At 38.4% G+C, this 23,404-nt stretch overlaps 1 protein-coding gene across 11 annotated transcripts in view; it reads right to left on the bottom strand.

Annotated features, from left to right (window-relative positions):
* LOC145470706 (proteasome activator complex subunit 4-like) overlaps positions 1–20,533 on the bottom strand; it is a 48,209-nt gene extending 27,676 nt beyond the window's left edge. For 8 of the 11 annotated variants that reach the window (XM_081454529.1, XM_081454531.1, XM_081454533.1 and 5 more), the window contains exons 1-20: positions 20,225–20,533; positions 16,387–16,527; positions 15,691–15,807; positions 14,734–14,778; positions 13,331–13,480; positions 12,186–12,249; positions 11,249–11,323; positions 11,020–11,139; positions 10,237–10,326; positions 9,361–9,419; positions 8,707–8,913; positions 7,989–8,175; positions 7,304–7,390; positions 7,105–7,169; positions 5,803–5,965; positions 4,916–5,014; positions 3,191–3,260; positions 2,293–2,360; positions 1,229–1,333; positions 302–406 (exon numbers count right to left, since the gene is read on the bottom strand). In XM_081454529.1, coding sequence (XP_081310655.1) covers positions 302–406; positions 1,229–1,333; positions 2,293–2,360; positions 3,191–3,260; positions 4,916–5,014; positions 5,803–5,965; positions 7,105–7,169; positions 7,304–7,390; positions 7,989–8,175; positions 8,707–8,913; positions 9,361–9,419; positions 10,237–10,326; positions 11,020–11,139; positions 11,249–11,323; positions 12,186–12,249; positions 13,331–13,480; positions 14,734–14,778; positions 15,691–15,807; positions 16,387–16,527; positions 20,225–20,400 — 2,193 coding nt within the window. In that variant the 5' untranslated portion in view covers positions 20,401–20,533. Of the gene's footprint in view, positions 1–301; positions 407–1,228; positions 1,334–2,292; positions 2,361–3,190; positions 3,261–4,915; positions 5,015–5,802; positions 5,966–7,104; positions 7,170–7,303; positions 7,391–7,988; positions 8,176–8,706; positions 8,914–9,360; positions 9,420–9,929; positions 10,146–10,236; positions 10,327–11,019; positions 11,140–11,248; positions 11,324–12,185; positions 12,250–13,326; positions 13,499–14,733; positions 14,779–15,690; positions 15,808–16,386; positions 16,528–20,224 lie in introns of those variants that run through there. The other 3 variants (XM_081454537.1, XM_081454538.1, XM_081454539.1) reach the window with 3 other exon arrangements.
* Between the last annotated feature and the right edge of the window lie 2,871 nt (positions 20,534–23,404).

The following is a 23,404-nucleotide window of genomic DNA, read 5'->3' as shown; positions in this document are numbered from 1 at the left end:
GGTGAATACATGTAGGAGGCGTTTATCTACTTTTGTATGATTTAAATAAGGATTAAAACCTTTCCCGTCTTTTTTTTTCAGCTGTTTGTACAGTAGAGTGAGAATTTATGTTCTGTTTGCAGTAAATAGAAGGAGACGTTTGTCTACTTTTGTGTGAATTATTTAGGATTATCAGGAAAAGAAACCGTTAGCGATAGGTATGATGATTAGGCTCTCGAATAACTAGTGTCAACTAGTGATACGGACTTATTGAAGTTATTCTAACCTGACTAACACATGTTAAACGTGTACAAAACCTCACCCTTATAAACAGATGCTCTGTCGGTGGTGTTCCAAAGTCAACCAACACGCTCCTCCACTCCATGGGGTAAATCTTAGCCAGCGGCCGTAGCATGTGCTCCAGGAGCTGCAGGGAAACAAGAGAAATGCTGATCAGATAAATAAAATAGAAAAAAAAAAATAGGAATTTGAAGTGGCACATTCCACAGAAATCAGATGAAGATCAGATGCTATTGTGTACAAAAATCTTGGAAATATGGGACACTTTCCATTCAGCCAAAAACTCTGAAAATTTCGAAACACGGACAAATGGTATGGAAATTTCCCGGCAAAGTTTCCAGAACATCCGAAATTGTACAATTTCCGAAAAGCGCGCCGTTCAACCGAAAATTCCGAGAGGAAAATCAAATGAAATGGAAATGCCCGATAAGAAATTTGCGAAAATCCCAAGTACCGGTATATAATTCAAACATAACGGTAATTATAAACAATTATTCGATGAGGTCTTTGTGATATCCAGAATAATCAAGGTCGAGGTAGGGGTTATCAGCCAAAGCTGAAGGTTGAGGCTGATAACCCTTACCGAGACCTTGATTATTCTGGATATCACAAAAACCGAATCTAATAATTGTTTTATTGTACATGTACACTGAACGAAGAGAAAATGGAAGTCATGTTTTTGCTTCTTGGCTGACGGCAAGCAACACAAATCGCGTGAACTTGACATGATTACCCTTAGAAATCATGCACCGCGGTTATACATGACACGATTACCCATGACCTTGAGTGTCCTTGACATGATTACTGTATAATCTGCAGCTAGATGATGTCACAGGTGCTGGTTTCGAAAAATTCACTGTATGCTTTCGGCCAATCAGAAAAGAGATAGTGAGTACAACATATAATAACATGTAATATTGGCAAATACAATGGAATAAATTCTACTAACTATGGCCCCCAGAGTAGCTGCTTCTTTACACTTGAGGTGAATGGTTGATTTAATTGCCGAAATGAGTTTATCTTTATAATGCAATGATCCACTGGAACGCACAACCTGAGGGAAACAAGTTAAAACACATGAGACATATTGCCGCTGAGCTCAGCAAGAAGAAAATTTGTTGAAAGACTGTACTAGGATTCCTTTTTAGCATTGGTCAAAGCTTACAGTACCGCTGAAAAGTAAGTTACCACTGTCTCTCGAGATGCGTCTCGTCTCATTCAAGACTTTTCTCGTTTCTCCTGAGTGCACTGTAAGTTTCAATGTTTTGCATTGCAGTGACGCACAAAGCCAGTGTTCGAATACTATGATGTAAGTGTTGGGTTTTACAAACTTGCATTTTCCAATGGCATTGATCATGAAGGCAGATATCCACATGCGGCAAGAATAGGACAGGATCACTGCTTCATATTGTAAATTAACAGAGGCTAAAACTTTGTAATTGTTGAGAAAGATTTGCTGAACATCAGAATGTTTGGTTATTAGTACTTCTAGTCTCTTGTGCACCCACTAGGTTCGATTACATGGGTCATTACATGAAGATTACATGAAGACTTGTCTCTGTGTTTGTACGGCAACCCGGCAAATAATGGATACAACGGACACCACGTGTGTTTAGTGCTAAGTGTTGAGAATGCAATAAAACACCATAATAATGACAACTAGTCAGAACCAAAAAAAAGTTTTCACTCGTGTGGCCAACAGTAATGCACATTTATTGGAAAGCGTTTACATAAGAAAAGAGTTCAACTCCCACAGGATTGGTTAGGTGCATCAACATTGCCGCCATTTCCACACATGTTTCTTTTTTTACAGAGAAAAATAAATCATTACCAGCAGATAATTCTGTTTGTCATGTCATCACAATCATTCTTTCTTGTTAAGAAAGTTTGATTAACAAACAGACTGTAACATGTGTATGTTTGGCAATCAAACATTTGCTCCTTGCCTGGGGTATTGTACAAACACTCAAAATGTCTGCAAAGAGTGAAAATATAAAACAAGTACATACGAACCTCCGATAAAATCTGAAGATTCCATAACAGCTGATCATCAACTTCCTCTTCTTCTGCGACCCCTTCCACTAAAGAAAATATTGAAAATAATATTAACAATATGCAGCTTTTGTTTCAATGGAACATGGAACATGTCCTCAAACGTGCCCATTACAAAAAGATCATCATGGTCATGTTATCTGACTCATGCAACGAGAAAGTCCTCCAGTTTCAACTACAGTGAATAGTTTTAAGCACTTGCATATCCAAGTACACCGTGGTACCACAAACTAAAGGCCACACTTACACGCTACCATTTTTTGGCCCGATTTGACTAAAATTTTGTTCCAAAAACGGGGACTTTTTTACATAGCCTACGTAGCCTCATTTAAACGCGAGGGGGTTATGAGAATTTGAGACAGTTATACAAACCCAAGACCTAGACAGGCGCACAAATCTTAGTAAAATAGCTGCCTGAAAATTTGCCACAGCACATAGGATACACAGGTTCTGAATGTTTCTAAGAATGCGTTTTCAATGCGAATATTTTGGTTTGCCTATCTCTGATGGTACTGTATCTGATCTGCCTCAGAATTTCAAAGAGCTATGCCGCAACATCATAGGTAATTGACAGTATGTGATGCGCAAAAAATTTCCATATCGAAGGAAACAAGCTTAAGAGTAAAAAACACCAAACAATGGTTACGATTGGAAAAGATCAAAGACAGATTGTAAAAGAAGAGATTAAAACATTCTGGCTGCGTTTTCGAAGCTGAAGCACTCATTCAACAGTTATTCTAGGGAAAATACATGTATGATTGTCTCTAGTTTCTCTTCAAATGCAATGGGCAGTTTAAAGATATAGAATTACACAATCCTCTTGACAGAATATCTACCCGAGTAGAGTTCAGTTACTTACCAGAGGTTAAGTGTTCAATAACAGAACAACAGTGAGGTACAAATTTCTTCAGAGTTGCTGTTGCATTTGTCTGAGTAAAATAAAAGAAATACAATAAAGAAAGGGAAAACACATTCCTAAAGGGTAAACGTAATTTAACATGTACATTAATTATAGAGTCCATAACACAGAAGACACAACCCCCACTAATTAACCGATCAGGGTTTACTTGCCATGTAACAGAGCGGTTGTCAATAGAGTGTAAAAAGTAATTTGAAGGAATTTGAAGTGGCACATTCCACAGAAATCAGATGAAGATCAGATGCTATTGTGTACAAAAATCTTGGAAATATGGGACACTTTCCATTGAGCCAAAAACTGAAAATTTCGAAACACAGACAAATGGTATGGAAATTTCCCGGCAAAGTTTCCAGAAAATCCGAAATTGTACAATTTCCGAAAAGCGCGCCGTTCAACCGAAAATTCCGAGAGGAAAATCAAATGAAATGGAAATTCCCGATAAGAAATTCGCGAAAATCCCAAGTACCGGTATATAATTCAAACATAACGGTAATTATAAACAATTATTCGATGAGGTCTTTGTGATATCCAGAATAATCAAAGTCGAGGTAGGGGTTATCAGCCGAAGCTGAAGGTTGAGGCTGATAAACCTTACCGAGACCTTGATTATTCTGGATATCACAAAAACCGAATCTAATAATTGTTTTATTGTACATGTACACTGAACGAAGAGAAAATGGAAGTCATGTTTTTGCTTCTTGGCTGACGGCAAGCAACACAAATCGCGTGAACTTGACATGATTACCCTTAGAAATCATGCACCACGGTTATACACGACACGATTACCCATGACCTTGAGTGTCCTTGACATGATTACTGTATAACCTGCATCTACATGATGTCACAGGCACTACAGGCAACTACAGGCAACTACAGGCACTAATTAACTGATCAGGGTTTACTTGCCATGTAACAGAGCGGTTGTCACTAGTGTAAAAAGTAATTTGCATTTTCGCAATTTTGGGTTTGCATTAATACGTTACATGATTGGCTAAAAATCTCGTGCCACTTTGTCATCCAATCAGAAGCGCAACCAAAACCAATCGTCGCGCTCACGTTTTCCTGTTCTCTGCGTCGGCTGCATGAATTTGCTGAGTTTTGATTGGTTCGCTGGATTGTTTGTGTCCCCGGCACAGGATTTGCCACAGTCATTACTTCGGTTTTTACTAGGAAGGTGTCTTGCATTCCAATCTATAATAAGCTCACACAGTGTGGATATAATAATAATTTCCTCTAAATTTTTTTCCAGTTTACAATAATTGTGACCAGTCAATCTCCAGCACCGTACACTGTAAATACAAAGCTGAAATTGAACCTAGTAATTTCTTTGAGAAATAGACTCTACACCAACCAAAGAGGCGGCATGGCCTGATGGTTAGGGCACTAGATTTGTAATCCGGAGGTCTTGGGTTCAAATCCCTCTCCCTGCCACTAGATGGATTTGTGTTCGGTTGTACCAAAATTAATTCAACTCCCCTCGTCTTGTAAATAACCAACTGGTCAGCCTCCAACCAGTTGGGATTTTAAACACGTTTTCAGTTCTACTTACAATATTTGTTTCTCGATTTAGTCTCCCCAGCACAGCAGTGCTTCATATAAATACCATCACACTTAATAAAGTGACTTATCATTTAACCAAGCAGCTGGTATTTTTTTGAAACTCACCCTTGCAGCCGCCCGGCACATGTCTGATGCCATCTTTCCTGCCACCTTTGTTTCAAGTACTTTGCTGGTACAAAACGCAAATAGCTGATCAAGAGCACACTGAAAAAAAAACAACAACAGCGACAACGACTGAATACATGCATAGTGAGTAAATACAATGTATATGACACTGAACGCGGTCCATACTGGGAAATGTTAGCTGAGTTATGGATCGCAAAGAGACCAATATTCTCCGATACAGACCAAATAAAACAAGCCAGTTCAATACAACATTGGATAAAAAATTGAAACGCCTACAAAAACTCCTTAGTAGAACATTCGTATGGATGCCCACATTTCAAATCCTGGCTTATGAAACTTGTATGGGTAATCAAATGGTGACAAGATTTGATTACCTTTCAATAATCATGGGTGACAAATTACGCCTGCAATCATGGCTTTTTGAATTGTTTCTGTTACCACAATTGCTGCTAATCTCGCAATCTGATTGGCTAATTTGCCATTGTTGATAAGAGTCCATACCACGCTGCTCCCGTCAATGTGTTGCGCAATGCCTTTTTCAGCTTGCGCTCTGAAAAAACATTTTCTTGGACGTTGATATTGTGGTAAAAAACAAATCGAAATGTAGTTTAGCGTGGTCTGTACTCCTATCGACAACAAGTACGCATCATCACAGTGGTCAAAATTTGTTGTGGACTCACTCGGCTGCACCTTGTGAGTTCACAACATTTTGACCACTGTGATGATGTGATGTAATTTTATAATTTAACGCAGAAATTTCGCGCCAAAATTAAGGAGTAATTTGTCACCCATGATATTACTATGGAAACATAATCAACTGGAAATTATAAGACTAGTTATTGCGGTTGTACAAAACAGAACTTTACCTGGAAAATCTTGGGCGAGCTCTGCATCAGAATAGCGTGAAATGTCGAGGCCACGCCCATTCCCATCATGCCCTCCAGGGAGTGACGCTGGTCAGCTTTCATCGTGGTACTGTCTAGCTCTGACGTGTTCTCAAACGATGAGTTGTCAATCATTGCAAAACATCTGTGAAACAGAACCAAAAAACATTACAACAGCCCCAGATATAGTTTAACAAAATGCTGTTGAGGCAAACATTGTGATTGTTGTCACTAAGGATTTACTTCATGATTAGGATTATCCAAAAATAACTCTGACAGAGCCTTTGTTCGGACGTTAGTAGTAAAGTCTGCATACGAGCCAAATGGCCCATCAGACCAGTGCTTATCTCCGGTTTCTCTGGCATGAAACAACCAGGAGTATTTCCACTCTCCCTGGATGGGATGCTGGTCTATTGCAGAGTGACCCCCAGCATTAAATTCGCCGGTACCCATTTATACACCTGGGTGGAGAGAGGCACTGTCAAAGTAAAGTGTTTTGCCTAAGAACAGAACACAATGCCCCCAGCCAGGGCTCAAACCTGCACCTCTTGATCCGGAGGCGAGTGCACTAACCATGAGGCCATCATGCCTCCACAAGGATGGATGTTGGATGTTAGTGCTTCACAACAACTTTTTAGTTAGTATTGGATAAGGGTCACAGCAATAATTGTAAACCATTTCATGTGGGTGGTAAGATGTTGAGCACTGAACTCGAATTTGTACCCAAACAGTCGCGACAGAGGAGCTTTCAACAGTCAGAAGTCTTTTATGCTAACCATGGGATAGATGCACCCCTGTGCCTTAAAAAAACCGATAAGCGTTGACAAGATAAGAGTATATTAAAATGTACATTCATCTTGGCAAGTTTTAAAAAACCTCCCATAAATGAACACCCTTGGGAATTGGAAACTTGTTGTACTGTGGAATCCCACCTTCCGGGCACCTCGTTAATACAGCCTGAAGAAGAGCTGAGTCAGTCATTTTCTTTTTACTGAACTCTTTTAATACCGCCACCCTGTTAATACAGACTAACAGGGTTCCACTATACATTTAGGAGAGGTGCCTGCTCCTGCTTCAACAGTATGTAGTGATTGTATGTGCGGGTAGCTGGGGCTGTGACTAAGGCTGTCTACAGAAGTTGTTTATTACAAGATGATCAGCTGTATTAAGTATAAATATGTAAACATTGTTTCTTGGACCGTTCTGCAAAGAATCCTACAGATCTTACACAAAATGAGAAGCCTAAAGTACTGTAGGTCTAATGTCATCAGTTTAAGAATTTACCTGTCCATAAATTGTAGCACAAAGTCTTCGAACTGAGCCGTTGCAAGACACAACTCTTTCTCATCCTGCAAAATGTTAAGAAGAATTTCATGATACCTTGATATGGATTCATGTAGGATAAAACTGCAACTTGTAGCATACATGTAATTGTAATAAAATTAATGTAAGCAACAAAGAACACGCAAAACGTTACTGTAACCTCTGTCATTTCTACAACTCCCACAGCCTCTGAACAGTCCACAACGGGCACCAGACAAACAACGGTGGAAATGAACATAAACGTTCCCTACAAAAATAATCAAGTGAGCATCATTACTAAGTATGTGTACAGTGCATTGTTACTGGTGCTGCACTGAAATACAAAGTGCACTCACTTAAAGCCATCAAATTCACCACATGAACAAGCATAATAGAGTAGAGAAGGCAGAGGACTACTACTACTACATTTTGTACCTAAACTTTCAAGTGAAACTGAAAATTGATGAAGGTATATATGCAGTGGGCTGGATGAACACCATCACTGAAGGATTCAATCTTTAACACCGATTAAAGAGAAATTTCTTTTCTACAGTGCAGTGTTTTAATGGGAGTTTAATAGCATTTTCCCACAGTGAGTCATACTTTGTTTAAGTTTAAGATAGTAGGGATCAAGGAAAACAAGAGTGAGACAGACCTGTAACCCCCATGGTGAAAGACTGAAAAATAACATGATTCAACCCAACAGAAACGAGTTACTGTTAGAGATGGTCCTTAACGGATTCAAGAAGCCTTGCACAAAGTAAACTTGTCAGTATGTTTCCCAGTTAGTGATAAGCAATGTCTTTCCTCACACAAACCACAAGCTTGACCTGCTGATCTCAATTACTGCAGATGTCTGCACTCACCAAAGCCTTTCTGAAGTCATTAGGGTCAATTCCAGGAAGCACCAGCTGTAACAATGGTAGAACATGGCTGCGGCCAGCAGGGTATGATTCATCTGGCCTGACAAGTGCCCTGGCTACAGACGTCACACAGTTTAAGGTGGCAGTCAACTGATGAGGTTCTGTCAGGGTACCCAAAGCCACATATAACCTTTGACAAGAAAGTACACACTCTGATGTTATTGTTCTCTACAGAAGGATTTTTTTTTTAATTTGCTCGAACAATTACAACAATTGCAACTAAACTTACACTACAGTTAAAAAAAAAAAGTCTATGGCATACGTATCTACACATTACAATCTACAAATCACGTACAACCAACTTACAGTATGTTACTTACAGAAAAAAGGGGGTCTGTACAGGAGGATGTTAAAGATAGAATTTACTCGACTGAATTTCAAATGTCATGTCTACATGTGTGGCTTGCCAACCTCCTTGACTAAAACAGCATTAAGGCAAAACAATCCTAAGCAATCTTCATGAATTCATTAACTGTTTTTTAAGGAGAGGTATGAAATGCTTTGTCCACAAATTGATCATATTTTTCAAGGGGTTCACCGTTGCCCATTTTAGGAAGGTCCAGGGGAGGCTAAAATAATTATGGGATAAGCACAAAAGTGATTACTGTAAAATAATGTACTAAAATATTACATTTTGGCCAACTACACATGTAAACCTTACTTGTCTAATAGAGTTGGAAGGACTATGTCTGGTTTGATCAGAGCCAGATTTTGCAGTGCCCCAGCAGCATCAAAGCTTCCACTCTTGTTAAACACTGCTAGCATGACGGCAGGCTTGAGGCACTCTACAAATGCTGTCAGGTCATCATCCTTCAGCTTGGATTCTTCTGGAATGGGGGTCTCCCAAGAATTCTTTGGAAATCTCTCTCTAATGAAAAAACAAAACAATTTAAGGTGGTACGTGTAAGTTTAATATAGTTACATGTAAGTATAACTATCATATACATGCCGCTGTAGCAAGAAGAAATTACAGTCACGTAAATCATCAACATGTAAATTATGTACAAACAAGTACGTGTAGTGTGATATCTGACCATAAAATTCCAATAAGCCATGGGCTTGGACAGGTTCAAAAAGGCTTTTTGTAGGGCTTGTACACACACATGTAAAAGAAGTTCTCCAGTTGCTACGAGAACTTCAAAATTCTCTTGGTGTACACGTACTCTTACTAACAGTATAGGGAAGACAGACACCTTTCTTCCACTGTATACATGTTTGTACTTTGTCACCATTCAGGTATGACATTAATCATTCTGCCCACAGTAAAAGATAATTAATATCATCAATTAATTATCTGTATTCAATGTTTTATTACCTGTGAAGCCTCTTGATCATTTCTTTGGGCAAGTTGTAAAGAAACCTCTGGAGCTTACCCTGTGACAGAGAAGAAGAAAATTAATAGTGATGCACATTACACGTGTATGTCCATACATACATGTACGTAACAAAGGTAAGCTGGTCCATGCATTGTGACTGGCTCCCTACAACTGTTAGCAGTCTGATTTTGCAATACAGACCATTACAATTACCATCATTTACATGCACAGAGGTCTACGATGTACATGTATACACGTGGACATGTACCTTGTAGTTCAATTTTTGCCCACGGTTCTGAATAAGTACAAAATGTTTCAAACCAGCATCAAACTTTTGAACTGGTTCCAAAGGCCTGTAACAGCTTATGAGAGGTGAAACTGTACAAATGTACACACTATTGATTCATGATTCAAAAAAAGTGATCATGTGATGACGAATTTCATGATTGAGTGATGAGTGAATCTCCTGCCGTCGGGGAAGGTGCTTCACAGTTTGTTTGCAAGTTTGTTGAGTATCGCACAACTTTATAATACAGAGAAGAGTTTGAATGATGCACACCCATCACACGGATAAGATTTGAGTTGAACTGGCTACTTTTGAGGAATTTGTGACAGCTGTACTGCAAACTGTAGCCAAGAGATGCTTGTCATCACATGTTCATTTTTAATCCCCAACTTAAACCAACGGTGCATGCAACGACCTGAAAAAAATTCCATTTCAACAGACGTCTGGGATCAATAGTAACTTTGCACCGGCGCACCTTAATTCAATTGATTCATAACTTAATTTATAACTTCAGGAGCCCGTGACCTTCAATAACCATACTAAAGTAAAATGCAGTTTCATTCTGACTATACAATGTACAAGTTCTCACTGAGTAACGTCCATTGTTTGAAGGATGGTAAAAAGATTCCAGTGCTTTGAACAATTTGCAGAGATGTTCTTGAGTCGAACTGGAGCTACTCTGAAAAGCAATTTCAATGAAATTACAGATTTCGAAATAATAATATTTATTATTATTAATTGCTAACAGCTACAGTATTAAATTCTAAAGAATGTATGTCTTGCGACAGTCTCAAAAAATAATCCTTGTCAGGCCCTGTGTACATTTGTAAAATACATGGCTGAAGACATGTACAGTGTATGTTCCATTGTTTGTTTACACTGACTTTCAAAAATCCCCATTTCAGGGCTCAAAAAAAAAGGTCACCCGGTCATCCTGGACAACTAGGTTTTGCTGCCAGGCAAGTTACTTTTCATTCTCACTTGCCAATGGTCAAGGGCCCAGGCAAGTCGTCCGCCAACTAATTCAAAACAAAGTCAGTAAACTAAGACTTGCCCAGGGCAAGCAAAATTTGAGAGCTACAACAGCAAGGTGGAATTTAAGATCTTTTCAAGTTTTCAAGCCATGCTATGTGACTGTACAGTGGAAACCCCCCTTGCGGCCACCTCATTACAGCCACTTTATTCTGCCCTGAACAAAGGTTCAGTCAGTCATTTTCTGATTTAAAGAACCCCTTTAAGATGGCCACCCTGTTAATACGGCCAGATTTTTGTGGCCTGTTGGTGACCAGATCAATTGGGTTCCACTGTACATGTATTTATTTATCTGTTACCTACATGTTAAAAAAAAAAACCAGCAACATTACAGGCCTACCATTGAATTGATAATCCAGATAACAAATGAGCTAATTATGCTTGAATAATCTTTGAGGCTGCTAATAGGAGTATTGCCGCCAACAGGAAGATGAAAATTCCTTAAAATCCGTGTAAATACCTGAAGATCATAAAACAGGAACACCTGCAGTTTAGTGATGGTTCCATGGCATTTCATGAAATAATTGGGTAAACTAAATTTATGGGTTAATTTACAATGTATTACTCACAGTTGCAAGGTATGGACTCCAATCAACAAATCCAATGTTATTTTTTGCAAGCCTGGCAAACAACTTTAAGCAGTCCTGGAAAAGTGATGATAAAATTAATTACATTTCTAAAATTACTGGTAGAGGAGATACATGTAATTCATTCAAAACATCTCAGAAAAATTTTCGCCAAGCTGGCAAAAAAGGTGCATGGCCACAAACTTACTTGTAGCTACAAGGGAGCCCATGCACTAAACATGTACTACTGTACTATGTACATGTAGCTAGTACCTCTTTTGCTTAGTTGGTCATGAGTGAAGCAAAACAAAACTGCAAGAAAAAAAATGTTTGCACGAAATCCTGGGGGCAAGAAGTGCACAAAAGGAGATATACAGTGTAAGAAAACTTTCCAAGGGTCTGTAACAAACGTCATTTCCAACAATGCTTATGAGGCATCATAGATCCCATACATATATAATTTATGTGCAGGATGCTGCTATTGCCATTGCTGTTATTGTTGACTGGTGTTTTTGTTTTGATTTCTTTTCAAAAAATACAGAACTGAAAATTCTTTGTATTAATCATATTAAACCTTTTTCAGGGTGTCCAATTACAAGACTAGAGAGTACAATTTGATTTTCCACTCACAATCTGAGCCAGAAAGAAATTGATAAACATACAAGAAGTTTTGAAAGTTATATTTGACCATCTGCTCTGCAAGCGCTCATGAACAAAGAGCAGAAAAAGAAGACTTACAGCATGCACATTGCCTAGGTGATTATTTTTTCATGTCCAGAGATTGCCTCAGTCATAGTTCTTTTATGGCTTCGGCCTTGACTTAGGTCAGAGACTAGCACTGCTTGGCTATTGAGAGCGATGTTCAACTTTATGTACATGAAATAGTAGGAACCTTCGTTAAAATTTCTGTTGACATGTACATGTAGGTCATGGCTCATACCTCTTCCCATCTTGGGCTGTTGGTACATGACTGCCAAATCCCTAACAGCTCATCAAACCACAGCCTGGAGGAAAGCAATCACAAAGCTATGCAATGAGTTTCAAATAAAATGACATGAAAGTTCTCTCCAATAAGTTTGATCTATGTCCTGTTCATTGTACTAACAGAACTGACTGTGAGTATGCTAGATTTTGCCTTGATGCTATGGGTGAAATGGCCTGTTGTTGATAAAATTGACCCACAAAGTCATATGTTTGCTTCGGGTGTGGAATACAAAGTTACAGGTGACTCAAAACTAAATGAAAGCGCTGATAACTACATGACTGTACAATACCCATAGTACATGAACATCAATTACCTGTAGACATTTTCATACAGATGTCATGTACAGTCACTGGCTATACTGAAAGCCAAATGGCCAACAACTGTTTACAATACACATGGGCTTGTACGCAGGTTTGAGAAGTACCCATGGCAAGGTTGTTTTAAGCAGGCGGCTGTGACAAAGTCATGATCTAATGACTCAGCTGACTTATTTCTAGTCCTTTAGTCTCAGTCGCCTATCCCAAGAAACAAAGCCACCTAACTGAAAACTTTGTAACAACTCTGATTACCATTTACTATTATATAGATACTGTACAACTGCATGAACATGTAGCTAGCTATATCAAAACTGCAACATTGAGTATAATGTACACTAATTTTTGTACTTCCAGAGTTTTAGCTGGTTTAACAGTCATTGGATCTCAGCCATTATAACATGTGCAACAAACATGAACAAAATTTGTCTTGCACATGTAGTCTACATGCAGTCATATTAATCACAGAATTTGAAATTACAGTTCAAGCTAACAATACCAATAATTATTACTTTCACCAAGCATTTTAAATGAACAACAGTTCCAAGTTATACACAAAAAAGCAAAAACTGGAAAATGAATAAAGTTAATATACAACTCAGGGGTTTCGTTTTCACAGGCTGGTAAAACTATTCGCATTGAACTTCTTTATAAGAAAACAGTCTTTACCTAGATAATCAAACCAGGTAGGCAAAATCATCCTTAAAGCCAGTCAATTTGTACAGTGCCTGGCCCTTAATAAAGCACCTGATGACGGCATTTATGATCAATAAACAAATTACCTACTTGAACCCTTTGCTGTGCTTGTCAGGCGAGAGTGTTGTTGGCAAAAACAGGGAAAAGTAAAACATTGCTTTGCTAAATGTAACATCATAAGGACACATTAATGGCCGCCACTCATCAAGCATCTCCTGGGTGGAGTCTTCAGAAAAATACCTGAAAATAAGACTGCCAAGTTCAATGTTTTTCTGATCCAACTGGTACATAAGAGGGTTTGAGTAACCCACCAGCACTACGATTTTACTCTGGTTTTGGTAATATGCAGTGCACCTGGGAAAATAGTCCACTTTAAAGTTAACCAAGGCTGCTGAATAACAAGACTAAAGATGTATCTGTACAGTTGTCTCCATCTGAAGTGAAATATTTGCAAATTAATATGGGTGAGAGCATGAACTAAGGGCAAATCTGTGTACTCTTACACTTCATCACTTTGGTGAAGGTATTTTGTGGATAATTCACTTCAGATTAAAGGACCTATGTCATGGTTTGTACATCAAAAGGTTAAGCTTAAATTTTTCAAGTTCGTTGTCTGTAATTTGTGTCAATCTTCTCCATTTCTTTATTGTTTATTACTAGCTCTTTGGTGTTTTTCTATCTGTTAGCTAGTAAACTTTTATTTTCAGGTTTCCTTCAATTTAAAGGTAATTTTGTACATGGCCACAGACAAACTCAGTACATACAGTCAGATGATGTTGTGACTCTTTTTATTCAGCAGTCTCAATTAACTCGAATCTGGACTATAATTACCACTATACAGTCACACTCCCAACTAAAATGGGATGCTACTCCATCACATCTAGTCCCCTGCAATTTTTGTGGTTGTCTTCAGCAGACAGGGCACTCTGGTAGTACCTATTCATACACTTGACTAAGTGTCTTGGTATTCGAACTCAGACTGTCCAGTGCTTAATTAATATGTACTATGATTTGACATATGGGTCAATTAACGGGTCATTTAAAATCCCTGTTTCTTGATTAAACAGTTTTGCAGTTAACTAAAGATACATGTTGATTAGACAGAGTTTGTGTCCATGTAAAATCGTTCCACAGTAATATGGTACATGTACAACTGCTACATTCTGTATATAAACTTGTACATTTATACCATGCCATAAAAACTAGCGCCAATCAGAAGAGAGGAAAGATGTTGTATACTCAACAGTAATACATCTAACTTAATTCCCAGCATGTGCTGAGTTAATTGTGTTAGCCACTGTATTTCCTGTGGCATGGTATAAAAATAATAGTTACAAAACACTTTCTTTGGTATACCTGTACTACAAAATATCCCACTTGCCACTTGTATTTTCTTGGTATACAAACTTGCCTAAAAATCTTGTGTGCAAACCATGGTATATCCTTCAACAACATTGCATAACTAGTATATATGTGCAGTTTGTGCTACTTACACTCTTGATACACGGACCACATGCTTCACTGTCTCTTCAAGTTTTCTGGTAGATGATAGAACATATAAAAAAAGTTTGTTATTGTTCATGTGTCATACACATAACACTGGCACACTACAGACTGTGAAAGACCTCCTGGCAAGTTGTTAACCAAGTAATGTTCACTTTTATTACTATCATAATAAAATTTCAATATTTTTGCTTGAACTTTCACTTGTGTTATTAACTTTAAAATGCACATGTATAGTATTTAACATACTGTAGACAAAGAAAATCAAATGTTTTTGGGTCATGGCCCAAGCCCCACTTCATTGCCCACTATCTAGGGGGTCTGTGGCATGATATTACATGTATGAACAGGGGCATCACAATTTTGTAAAAGTTTCAAGAGCTAAAATCTTTAACTAGTATTGAAAATCCCCTCTATCAAAATTTCACATACAGGAACTGTTGAAAGTCTTATATTAAACAATTGGATTATGAGCTCAAAATGTCTTTTGCGTGACAGTTGACAAGGGCTGCTCACGCATAGAAAGAGAGATCAAATAATCTAATAATTGTAGCAGTATAAATCTACAAGTCATTCAAAACTTCATTTAAATCCTCTTCAAAGACACTTCAAAAATGCCAAGAAGCAGCCATCATTTTGTTGACAAGGGCACACTGCTACACTACACACCATCTATCACAGAATACATAGTGAGTAGCATAGCCAATCAAAGAATGGCATTTGTGATATAATGCTAGTAGATTTATACTAATTACTGATATGTATTCTCTTATAATCAACTAATTTGCATTGTGTCAGAATCAAAGCTACATTTACACACATATACAGGCGTGCATTGCATTATATATAATGGTATATATAATTATATGCACATGCCTTTTATTAAACTACAGTACAAATTATTGTCTTGAAATGCACAAGAAAAGCTCACAGGTTTCAAAACTTACATGGGATGTTTCTTCAGTCCAGCCACTTCGTATTTCGAATGAAATGTAAAGTTCACCAGGTCATAAAGAGGTCGCCATGGCAGAAGAAGGTCATCTCTTGATATTAGTTCTCGCTTCCTAAAGGGAATTGATAGAAAGTAAAGAAGTTACATGATGTACATGTATACCTTCACGGATGTTATAAGTTGTCACTTGGCTTTGAATTTATTACAAGTGAGCACCAACCAAGTCAGAGACACGATGTGAATCTCAGTAATCAATAGCATCATGCAAGGCCTGTGAACATTCAGCTACAATATGTAGGGGCCAGTATGGCCAACACTTACACCATAACTCTCTGTCTGTTGCCTGAAGTGAATTGGAGTATTTCTCCTCCCTTCTGGATAGAATGCTATTGAACATGGATGTCCCATATCAAAGATGTACATGCACCTATGATTATGGTGCCACTCTTTTTTTTTCAAGGTACATGTATGGGGCTCAGCTTGCACATGCATGCACAGTCCAAGTGGCATATGGACATATGTATAGATGTACAGTATGGACAATCACCTGACCACCAAATTGTTTTAGCTGGATGGTTTACCAAATTTTCTAAGGTATGGGGCATTTGGTGGATAGGAGCTCCACTAATAATAAATTGATAAATTATGCTGTGTGTGTAAAGAATGTAATGAAATGAATTTATACACTTACTTGAGTAGCAGAATCAATACATGGCCAAAGGAAATCACGTACTGAGGATCAAGATTAGGAGCTGTTGTTAGTTCAAAGAAGATCTGTATAAAATTCAGATGGTCCTCCTTTGAAAACTTTCTTCCATAGAGCTTTATATAGCTGAAAAAGTAAAAAATTATTTAAACAAGTGATATACATGTATACAGTTACTGTACAAGTTAGCAGGCTGTTTCAAAAGTCATTTCCAATATACTGGCAGTATACCGTGCAAGCATCTATTGAAACTCTGGATCTACATTTATAAACAACTTATTAACTGAGAATGAGGTCTTTACAGGAAAATCTCAAACCATGACCTTGCCATATTGACCTTATGGGAGAATAATGCCCTAGAATTAGCCAATCAGACCCCTCCCATATAAAAGTTTGTAAAGTTCTCCATCCCCCCCCCCCCCCAGTTAAAACCTGTTTTCGTAGCTTATACATGGACAAGTAAAGTCAAACCTGTATTAACCAGCCACCCTTGGGGAAATGAAAGGTGGCCACTTAACAGGGGTTTGTTTACCTTGAATATTGTCAACATCAGGTTAATTTCTTAATGAACATGGAGTCACTTCAAGACAGCCTTGATAAAAGTGTGTTTGAATGTTTTTAATCACTCGTCACTTATATCCGACTCTTATCTGCCATAGCCTTTTCCAAAACAAAGTAAATTTAGTCCGTGCATTTAATTCTGGGTTGCCCTTTAATAGGGGTAAAGACTATAGAAAAACCCTCACCAGGAAGACCAAAAGGTGGCCATGGCTGCTTAATAGAGGTGGCCGGTTAAGAGAGGTTATATTTACAGTATTTTACTGACAATAATTTTGGGACTTTGACAACTGGCCACTAATAAGGGATGGCTGCTCAATAGGTGGCTGCTTATATTAAATAGAGGTTCCACTGTACAAGTAAAACAAAGGTCCTTTCTGAGATTTCCTCTTCTGAATGAGATCAAGGGTTTCAATAAGATTTTTGACACAAGGGCATCAGGATATGAGATACACACACTACATGAAATGACAAGAAGACTTCCTTTGTTGACGATTTATTCTATATGCAAAGCTCGGGGAGCCCAGGGGCATGAACCCTGGAAAACATTTAAGTTAGAACTACACTTGTAGAGATAAGTTTTGCTGCAATTTGGACCACAAAATTGGCACCACTCAGTCGCCTTGAAAAGACTTTATCATAATTCAAATCCAGGTGGATCTGCTCATAATTTTGACATATTTAAAGTGAGCTCTTACATGAATGCAAAACATTATTATTTTTTTTTTTTTCCAAAGCATCAATGGGTGAATTTGCTCCGCAATTTGAAGATAAATACCTCTTACTAACCCAGTTCGAGGGCCGTACTGTAAGTTATGGACTGAGTTTTTCCCCATCGAGTTATGGCCCAAGCGCGAAGCGCACGGGCCATAAATCGAAGGGGAAAAATGAGGATCTGTAACTTACAGTACAGACCAAGAAAAAGAGGTTAGTGAGATATTTGATATATCTCTACTGTGTGTCTGATGGCTCGGGAACAGTTTCTATTTACCCAGAACGGCTTCAAATTTCTAACACGCCTCAAAAGCAAAACAACTCAATTTGAACTGATCGTTTGAAATCATTAGTAGGTTTCAACACACAATTTTGTTCTTTTACTTGCTAAAAAAGTTAAGAACACTTGTTAATAAACTACGAAACATTTTGGTCACAAAAACAGCTTTAAATTTTAGCGGGCCGCACAGTAGATTACGGCCCGCTAAACTGACCAATCACAGCGTGCATACTAACTGACAGATATGATAAAAGGGAAATAATAATTATGCATACTAAAACTAGCAAAATTCTGGTGTCTTTGACTTAAAACAAGCTCGGAGTTGTAGACAGTTTAAACAGTTTAGACAGTTTAGACAGCTTACACGGTGACTCACAAACTGCATGCAGTTAAAGTTGTTTGAACTGCTCATAAGGCAAGAAATAAAATATAAATGTAATCAGTGATTTATCACTACATTCTGAAATTTGAAGAATATGAGAGCAACCCATTTCAGTGCCACAATGTAAATGTCAATTTTTTAACCAATCATGCACAGCAAAAGTGAGACAGCCTTACTGTGTTAAATGTATGATATTGCCTCTTTGGTAAGCAAAACTATACTCTGTATTTTTTCCTCCATGCAAAATAGTGTCAATAACGATTTGATTTCAATTCACTTGACATGAACAGATTTGTATCCCACGGTGCAAAGATGGCTGTGTCCGATACCCTGGGGCTAGTGGACAATGCAGTCGGGCTAGTTGATTCTATCTCTCACTTGCCCTACGGGCAAGAGAAGATTAAATTGGGAAAATCTTTGAGGAAGTTCTTATTAAAGTGGTTTTCACTTGAGTGTGGAAAAGTAATTGGTTTTGCAATACTAGGTTTCATGATTGGCTTAAAAAACTTGCGCCACTTTTTAACCCAATCAGAATTAAAACTGAAACCAATCGCTAATACCTTGCGCATGTCTTCCTATGTCTTGCATCAGTTACATGTGCAATGATTTACTATGATTTTTGATTGGTTCATTGGGTTGTCTGGGTCCTTTGTAATTGGCTAGAGTGATTACAGTACTTTGGTTTTGGTCTAACGACACTCATTTAAGGTCATTCCACTGAAATAGACCCTGCACTGAGATTTTTGTGAAACTTTGCCTATCGATTGTTTATATTATAGGAACTTAAATTTTGAAATAAAAATGAGGGGTCCCCATGTTCGTTTAGGAGCAAAAGCACCTAGTTTATACCCATATAAATCCTTATAATAGCACCATGATTGTAGTTATGATTGCTTGCTAAATTCACGTTTCTGACGATTGCTTTTTGCTCTGCACTGAGAATTGGTCCATATTTATTTTACACAGAGAAATTTATTACTCAGTTCAAAACAACAGAAAAAAATGATAGGTCACCATACTTGTTTGCGAGAAAATGACGATTTACCTCTATGGCGAGGTCCAGCTGTAAAGAAAAAGCCGCCATTTTTTAATGTACGTGTGCTAATCACGCGTGAAATTATGCGCATTAGGGATGTGCAATGCAATACTGGGGAATGACCTTAAAACTGTCCTTAGAGATGCAGTTATTGAATTGGTTTAATTTTGAGTCAATCAATCATACTACATGTATTAAGAATTTTTTTCAGGGTTGGGGTAGGGGTGGGGGTAGTGCGGACGACTCTCGGCCCAGTACATCATACAGTGGTACCTCAATTTAACAAAGTCCTCGACATAACCAACAATATTCTTAGCCGTAGTAAAAGCAAAATATATGGAAAAGAACCCCAATATAACAAAACCTTGTTATAGCAAACAAATTTTGCCTGTTCCTTGGCCCTTCGTTATATCGAGGTTCAACTGTAGTTTAAATTAGCTTGCCCAAAGTTCAAGCTTGAAAATAGGTTTTCTGTGCAACCTGCGTGCCTTTACAAAATTTCTCATCAGCGAAACTAGACTGTTGCTAATCTTTCAGCTGTCGTGATGTTACTTCAAGAAGTTCAGCTGTTATTTTTTTAACGCAGAAATAAGAATCTTCGCTAACAACTACCAGAAGAAACTTGAAAATTCTTTCCACCAAATAACTTTTTCATTTTCCCAATCAAAAATCAACTAAAACAACATTTTGCTCCTGCTGAGGTCGAAAGAGAATTACACAGGAAGTAGCTTTTAGTTAGAAAACAATGATCGATCAAATTAAAACTCTTCAATTAAGCTCATATTTTTAAGGTCCCCCTTTTACTTTTTCTTAGTCAAAATTCAACATTAATCCCTTTTTCCAAACAACTTACTTTGTCAGTCGATTGCTCCAGTACAGAATTCCAGGGCTGGTCTCTTTGAAAACCACAGCTCGACCAAGACTGTATTTAATCTCGGAAAGAAACTTATTGGACTCTTCATCTAGCCTGTCTTTGTAGGGTAAAAAACGATTGTAAACGATTTCCTTTTGCGGCTTGAAGTCCAACATAACTTTCAATTGGTGATCTTTAGACGATCACTTGCTAAACTGTTCCTTCTTCTAAGTGAGCATAACGTAGGAACAGATGAAAACTTTTATCAATGTAGGGTAAAAAGACGAACGATTTGGCTGATTTGCCGAATCACCGTTACAAAGCATGGCATTAGGTCAGCGGATTGCTTTTTAGGGTCATGCGAGTTACACTTGCACTTGTACTTGCTTTCTCTCAAGCAGGGACTGGGCATCAATCTTTCCTATCTCTGATCAGTTTGATCGGGCATTTGACCAAAAAGAAAATATGAAAGTAGTGTAAGAATGTTGTCTAAATGGTTTATTTTTCTGAATATGGATTGAACAAGTCGAAGCTCTCTTTGAAAAACTCCGTTTTCGCCGCCAGAGGACGGACTTGCAAGTAGACGCAAGTTGAAAACTTCGGTCTATACTTGCGACTCCGTTTGGCCAGGCCTGGCGTGCACTTGCGATGACTTGCGCTCACCTTTGTCGAGATCAAATTGGCACGCAAGTCAACGGACGTTTTTCACCGTTTGGCCACCCAACCCAAGTCAACCGAAGTTGGGTGACGTCTATTCTTTGTCATAGCAACCTATTAGCCAGTGAAATAAAGATGTCTGCTTTGAAATGACTAAACCATTCAATAAGAGCACCCAAAGACCCTCAGGAAGTTTATAACTGGCTTACAGCAAGAGAATTTTAGTGAAGACAACTTAACAAAACATTCGATGAAGAGGGGTCCGTTGGCCGGGTTTTCGGTTTTTCAGTTTTGGTCATTATTTCAGTGCAAAAGAATTTCGCTTTTTGCAAAGAAAGGCATTAAAATATCCAGTTTTTCGGTTTTGGTTTCTGTTGAAGTTTTCGTCTTTATTTTCTTTTTCAGCAGTCGCTTTTCGGTTTTTATGTCCTAGTTCCTAGTGTTCTCTATTTCCCTCGGGTGGTCAGACAGCATCACACAGAAGTCGAAAATCGAGAATATTTCTTTTTTACCCAAAATAAGGAGGGGGCCCGGGCCCCCCGGGCCCCTTCCCTTAGATCCGCCACTGCAATAGTGTTCTACACGAATCAGAAAAAATGTTAGTTAGAATCATCTTCTCTATGCCTCTTAGTGAAGGGGAATGTTAGTTTGTATGGTTAAATGAAGTTATTGCCTAGGGGGCCCGTTTGTAACATTTATTGCCGTTTTTGGGAAAATATCTAGCAGTTGAAGGGTTAATAGCGCATATAGGCTAAAAATGTAGTGCTATGATTTCAAATGAAATGTCTTATTGATATTATTAAGGAAAAGTACACGTCAAATTTTGAATTTGCACTGAGTGCTTTTCATCATTATGAGCAATGGTGTTTAGGTTTTGAGTAATATTTATGGCGATTTTTTGCGTTTTGAAAAACAAAATTGAGCGGTTTTCCGGTTTCTAGAGGGTCCCAATTCAAGGAATATAGATGTCACTTCGGGCCAGAATTTTGCCTCCGTCTATTTTAAATCCCCTTTGTTGCAATAGGAATCTGTTTAACCAATTGACTTCGGTACCGCCCGTAACCGGCCGTGACGAGCGTTGGCCTTTGTGCCACTTCTGACTTCATCGCCTTTGAGCAAAATTGGCATCATCTATACTCAGGTTCTGCAGGAGGAAAAGATCTTTTCGATGATACCCAGATCAGAGTGATCGGCTCAATGAAACCTGAAATATGCACGAAAATACTCAGAAATTTGAGTGAAAAACTCACAGCAAAATTTCCTGCGATTACACTTAGTTACTCCAAGGTAAAAATTGCCCATCTCGATAATACTTTCTCAGAAATCTTAGAACTCGAAGCAAGCCCAGTAGAAGGTCAATCACTGCCGCAAAAAGATAAGAAAAGCAGAAAAAGGAATGGCGGAAAAAAAATTATAAAAACCGAAAAGCCTAAAGACGTAAGCAAATTTTGACTTCTGCTCATGCCCAGCAAAAATGTAGTAAAACGCGATGCTAGGGGAAAGAAAGGCATGCGGTCATGTTGCAAATGCCTTTTTGAGTAGATCAGAGGTAATTTGGTTCATGTCCAGGCTGAAAACCTCCAAAATGTCCGAAAAATGCGTTTTTGGGAGTCACCTCTCCAAATCTACCCTTTGTTTGGTAACATTTAACCAGGGTAGCGATGTGCAAGGATTCCACAGGGGATACATGTACAGTTATGCAATAGACAGCGAGCAGTCTCTCTTTTGCTCGAAAATCCCTGGGGAAGAAAGCAAAACAAGTGAGCGTGCGAGCGTGACATGAGAGCTCCACGAGAGCTGCGAGTAGCGTGGGGTCCAACGCGTGGGCGTCCGACGCCCGCGCTACTTACGGCCCACTGCTTCGCATGTTACGCTCGCACGCTCAAATTGTTTGGCGTTCTTCCTTGCGTTCTTCTTCACGGATTTTGAGCAAAAGAGGACATGAGAGACTGCTCACAGTCTAGTTATGCAATAGATTATCAACCTGGGAGATTTGTGTTCAAGCAAAACAATCCAATACGTTGTTGCAGAATAGTAGCTCGAAAGGGGTACCTTTTTCAGGCTTCAGGCATATAAAAGGGTAGGAGTTTCACAAGTTGAGGTATATGAAAGGGTAGTGAAATCTGTCATTGAGGTATTTGAAAAGGATTTAAATCAAAATATTTCGAACAGACGCACCTTACGGTTGCATCATCTAATAGGCCAAAACCGAGTTGCCTTTTGCCTTTTGTGTCAAAACGAGACTTCTTTCGAAACAATTCATATGGTTCCCGCTACGTACAGGTTCATTTTCATCTAAATCAAAGTCGTTTTCATATGAAAGGTTTTGCACGAGGACTGGTTTTAGAACGGAGGCAGAAGGTAATTCGGAAATGGACTGTTTATTAAGCTTTACATCTTAACTTCATTTCAAGGGTTTAGAAAAGAGATGCAATGTTCTTAAGTAGGTATACAAAAGAAATACCTTTTTTCGAAGCTAAGGAAGGTATACTAGACGGGAACCTTTTCAGTCAGAATGGTATA

Source organism: Orbicella franksi, chromosome 15, assembly GCF_964199315.1.
Source record: "Orbicella franksi chromosome 15, jaOrbFran1.1, whole genome shotgun sequence".
NCBI lineage: Eukaryota > Metazoa > Cnidaria > Anthozoa > Scleractinia > Merulinidae > Orbicella > Orbicella franksi.
Note: the sequence above shows the minus strand (reverse complement) of the source record. Positions and strands in the feature narration are given on the sequence as shown.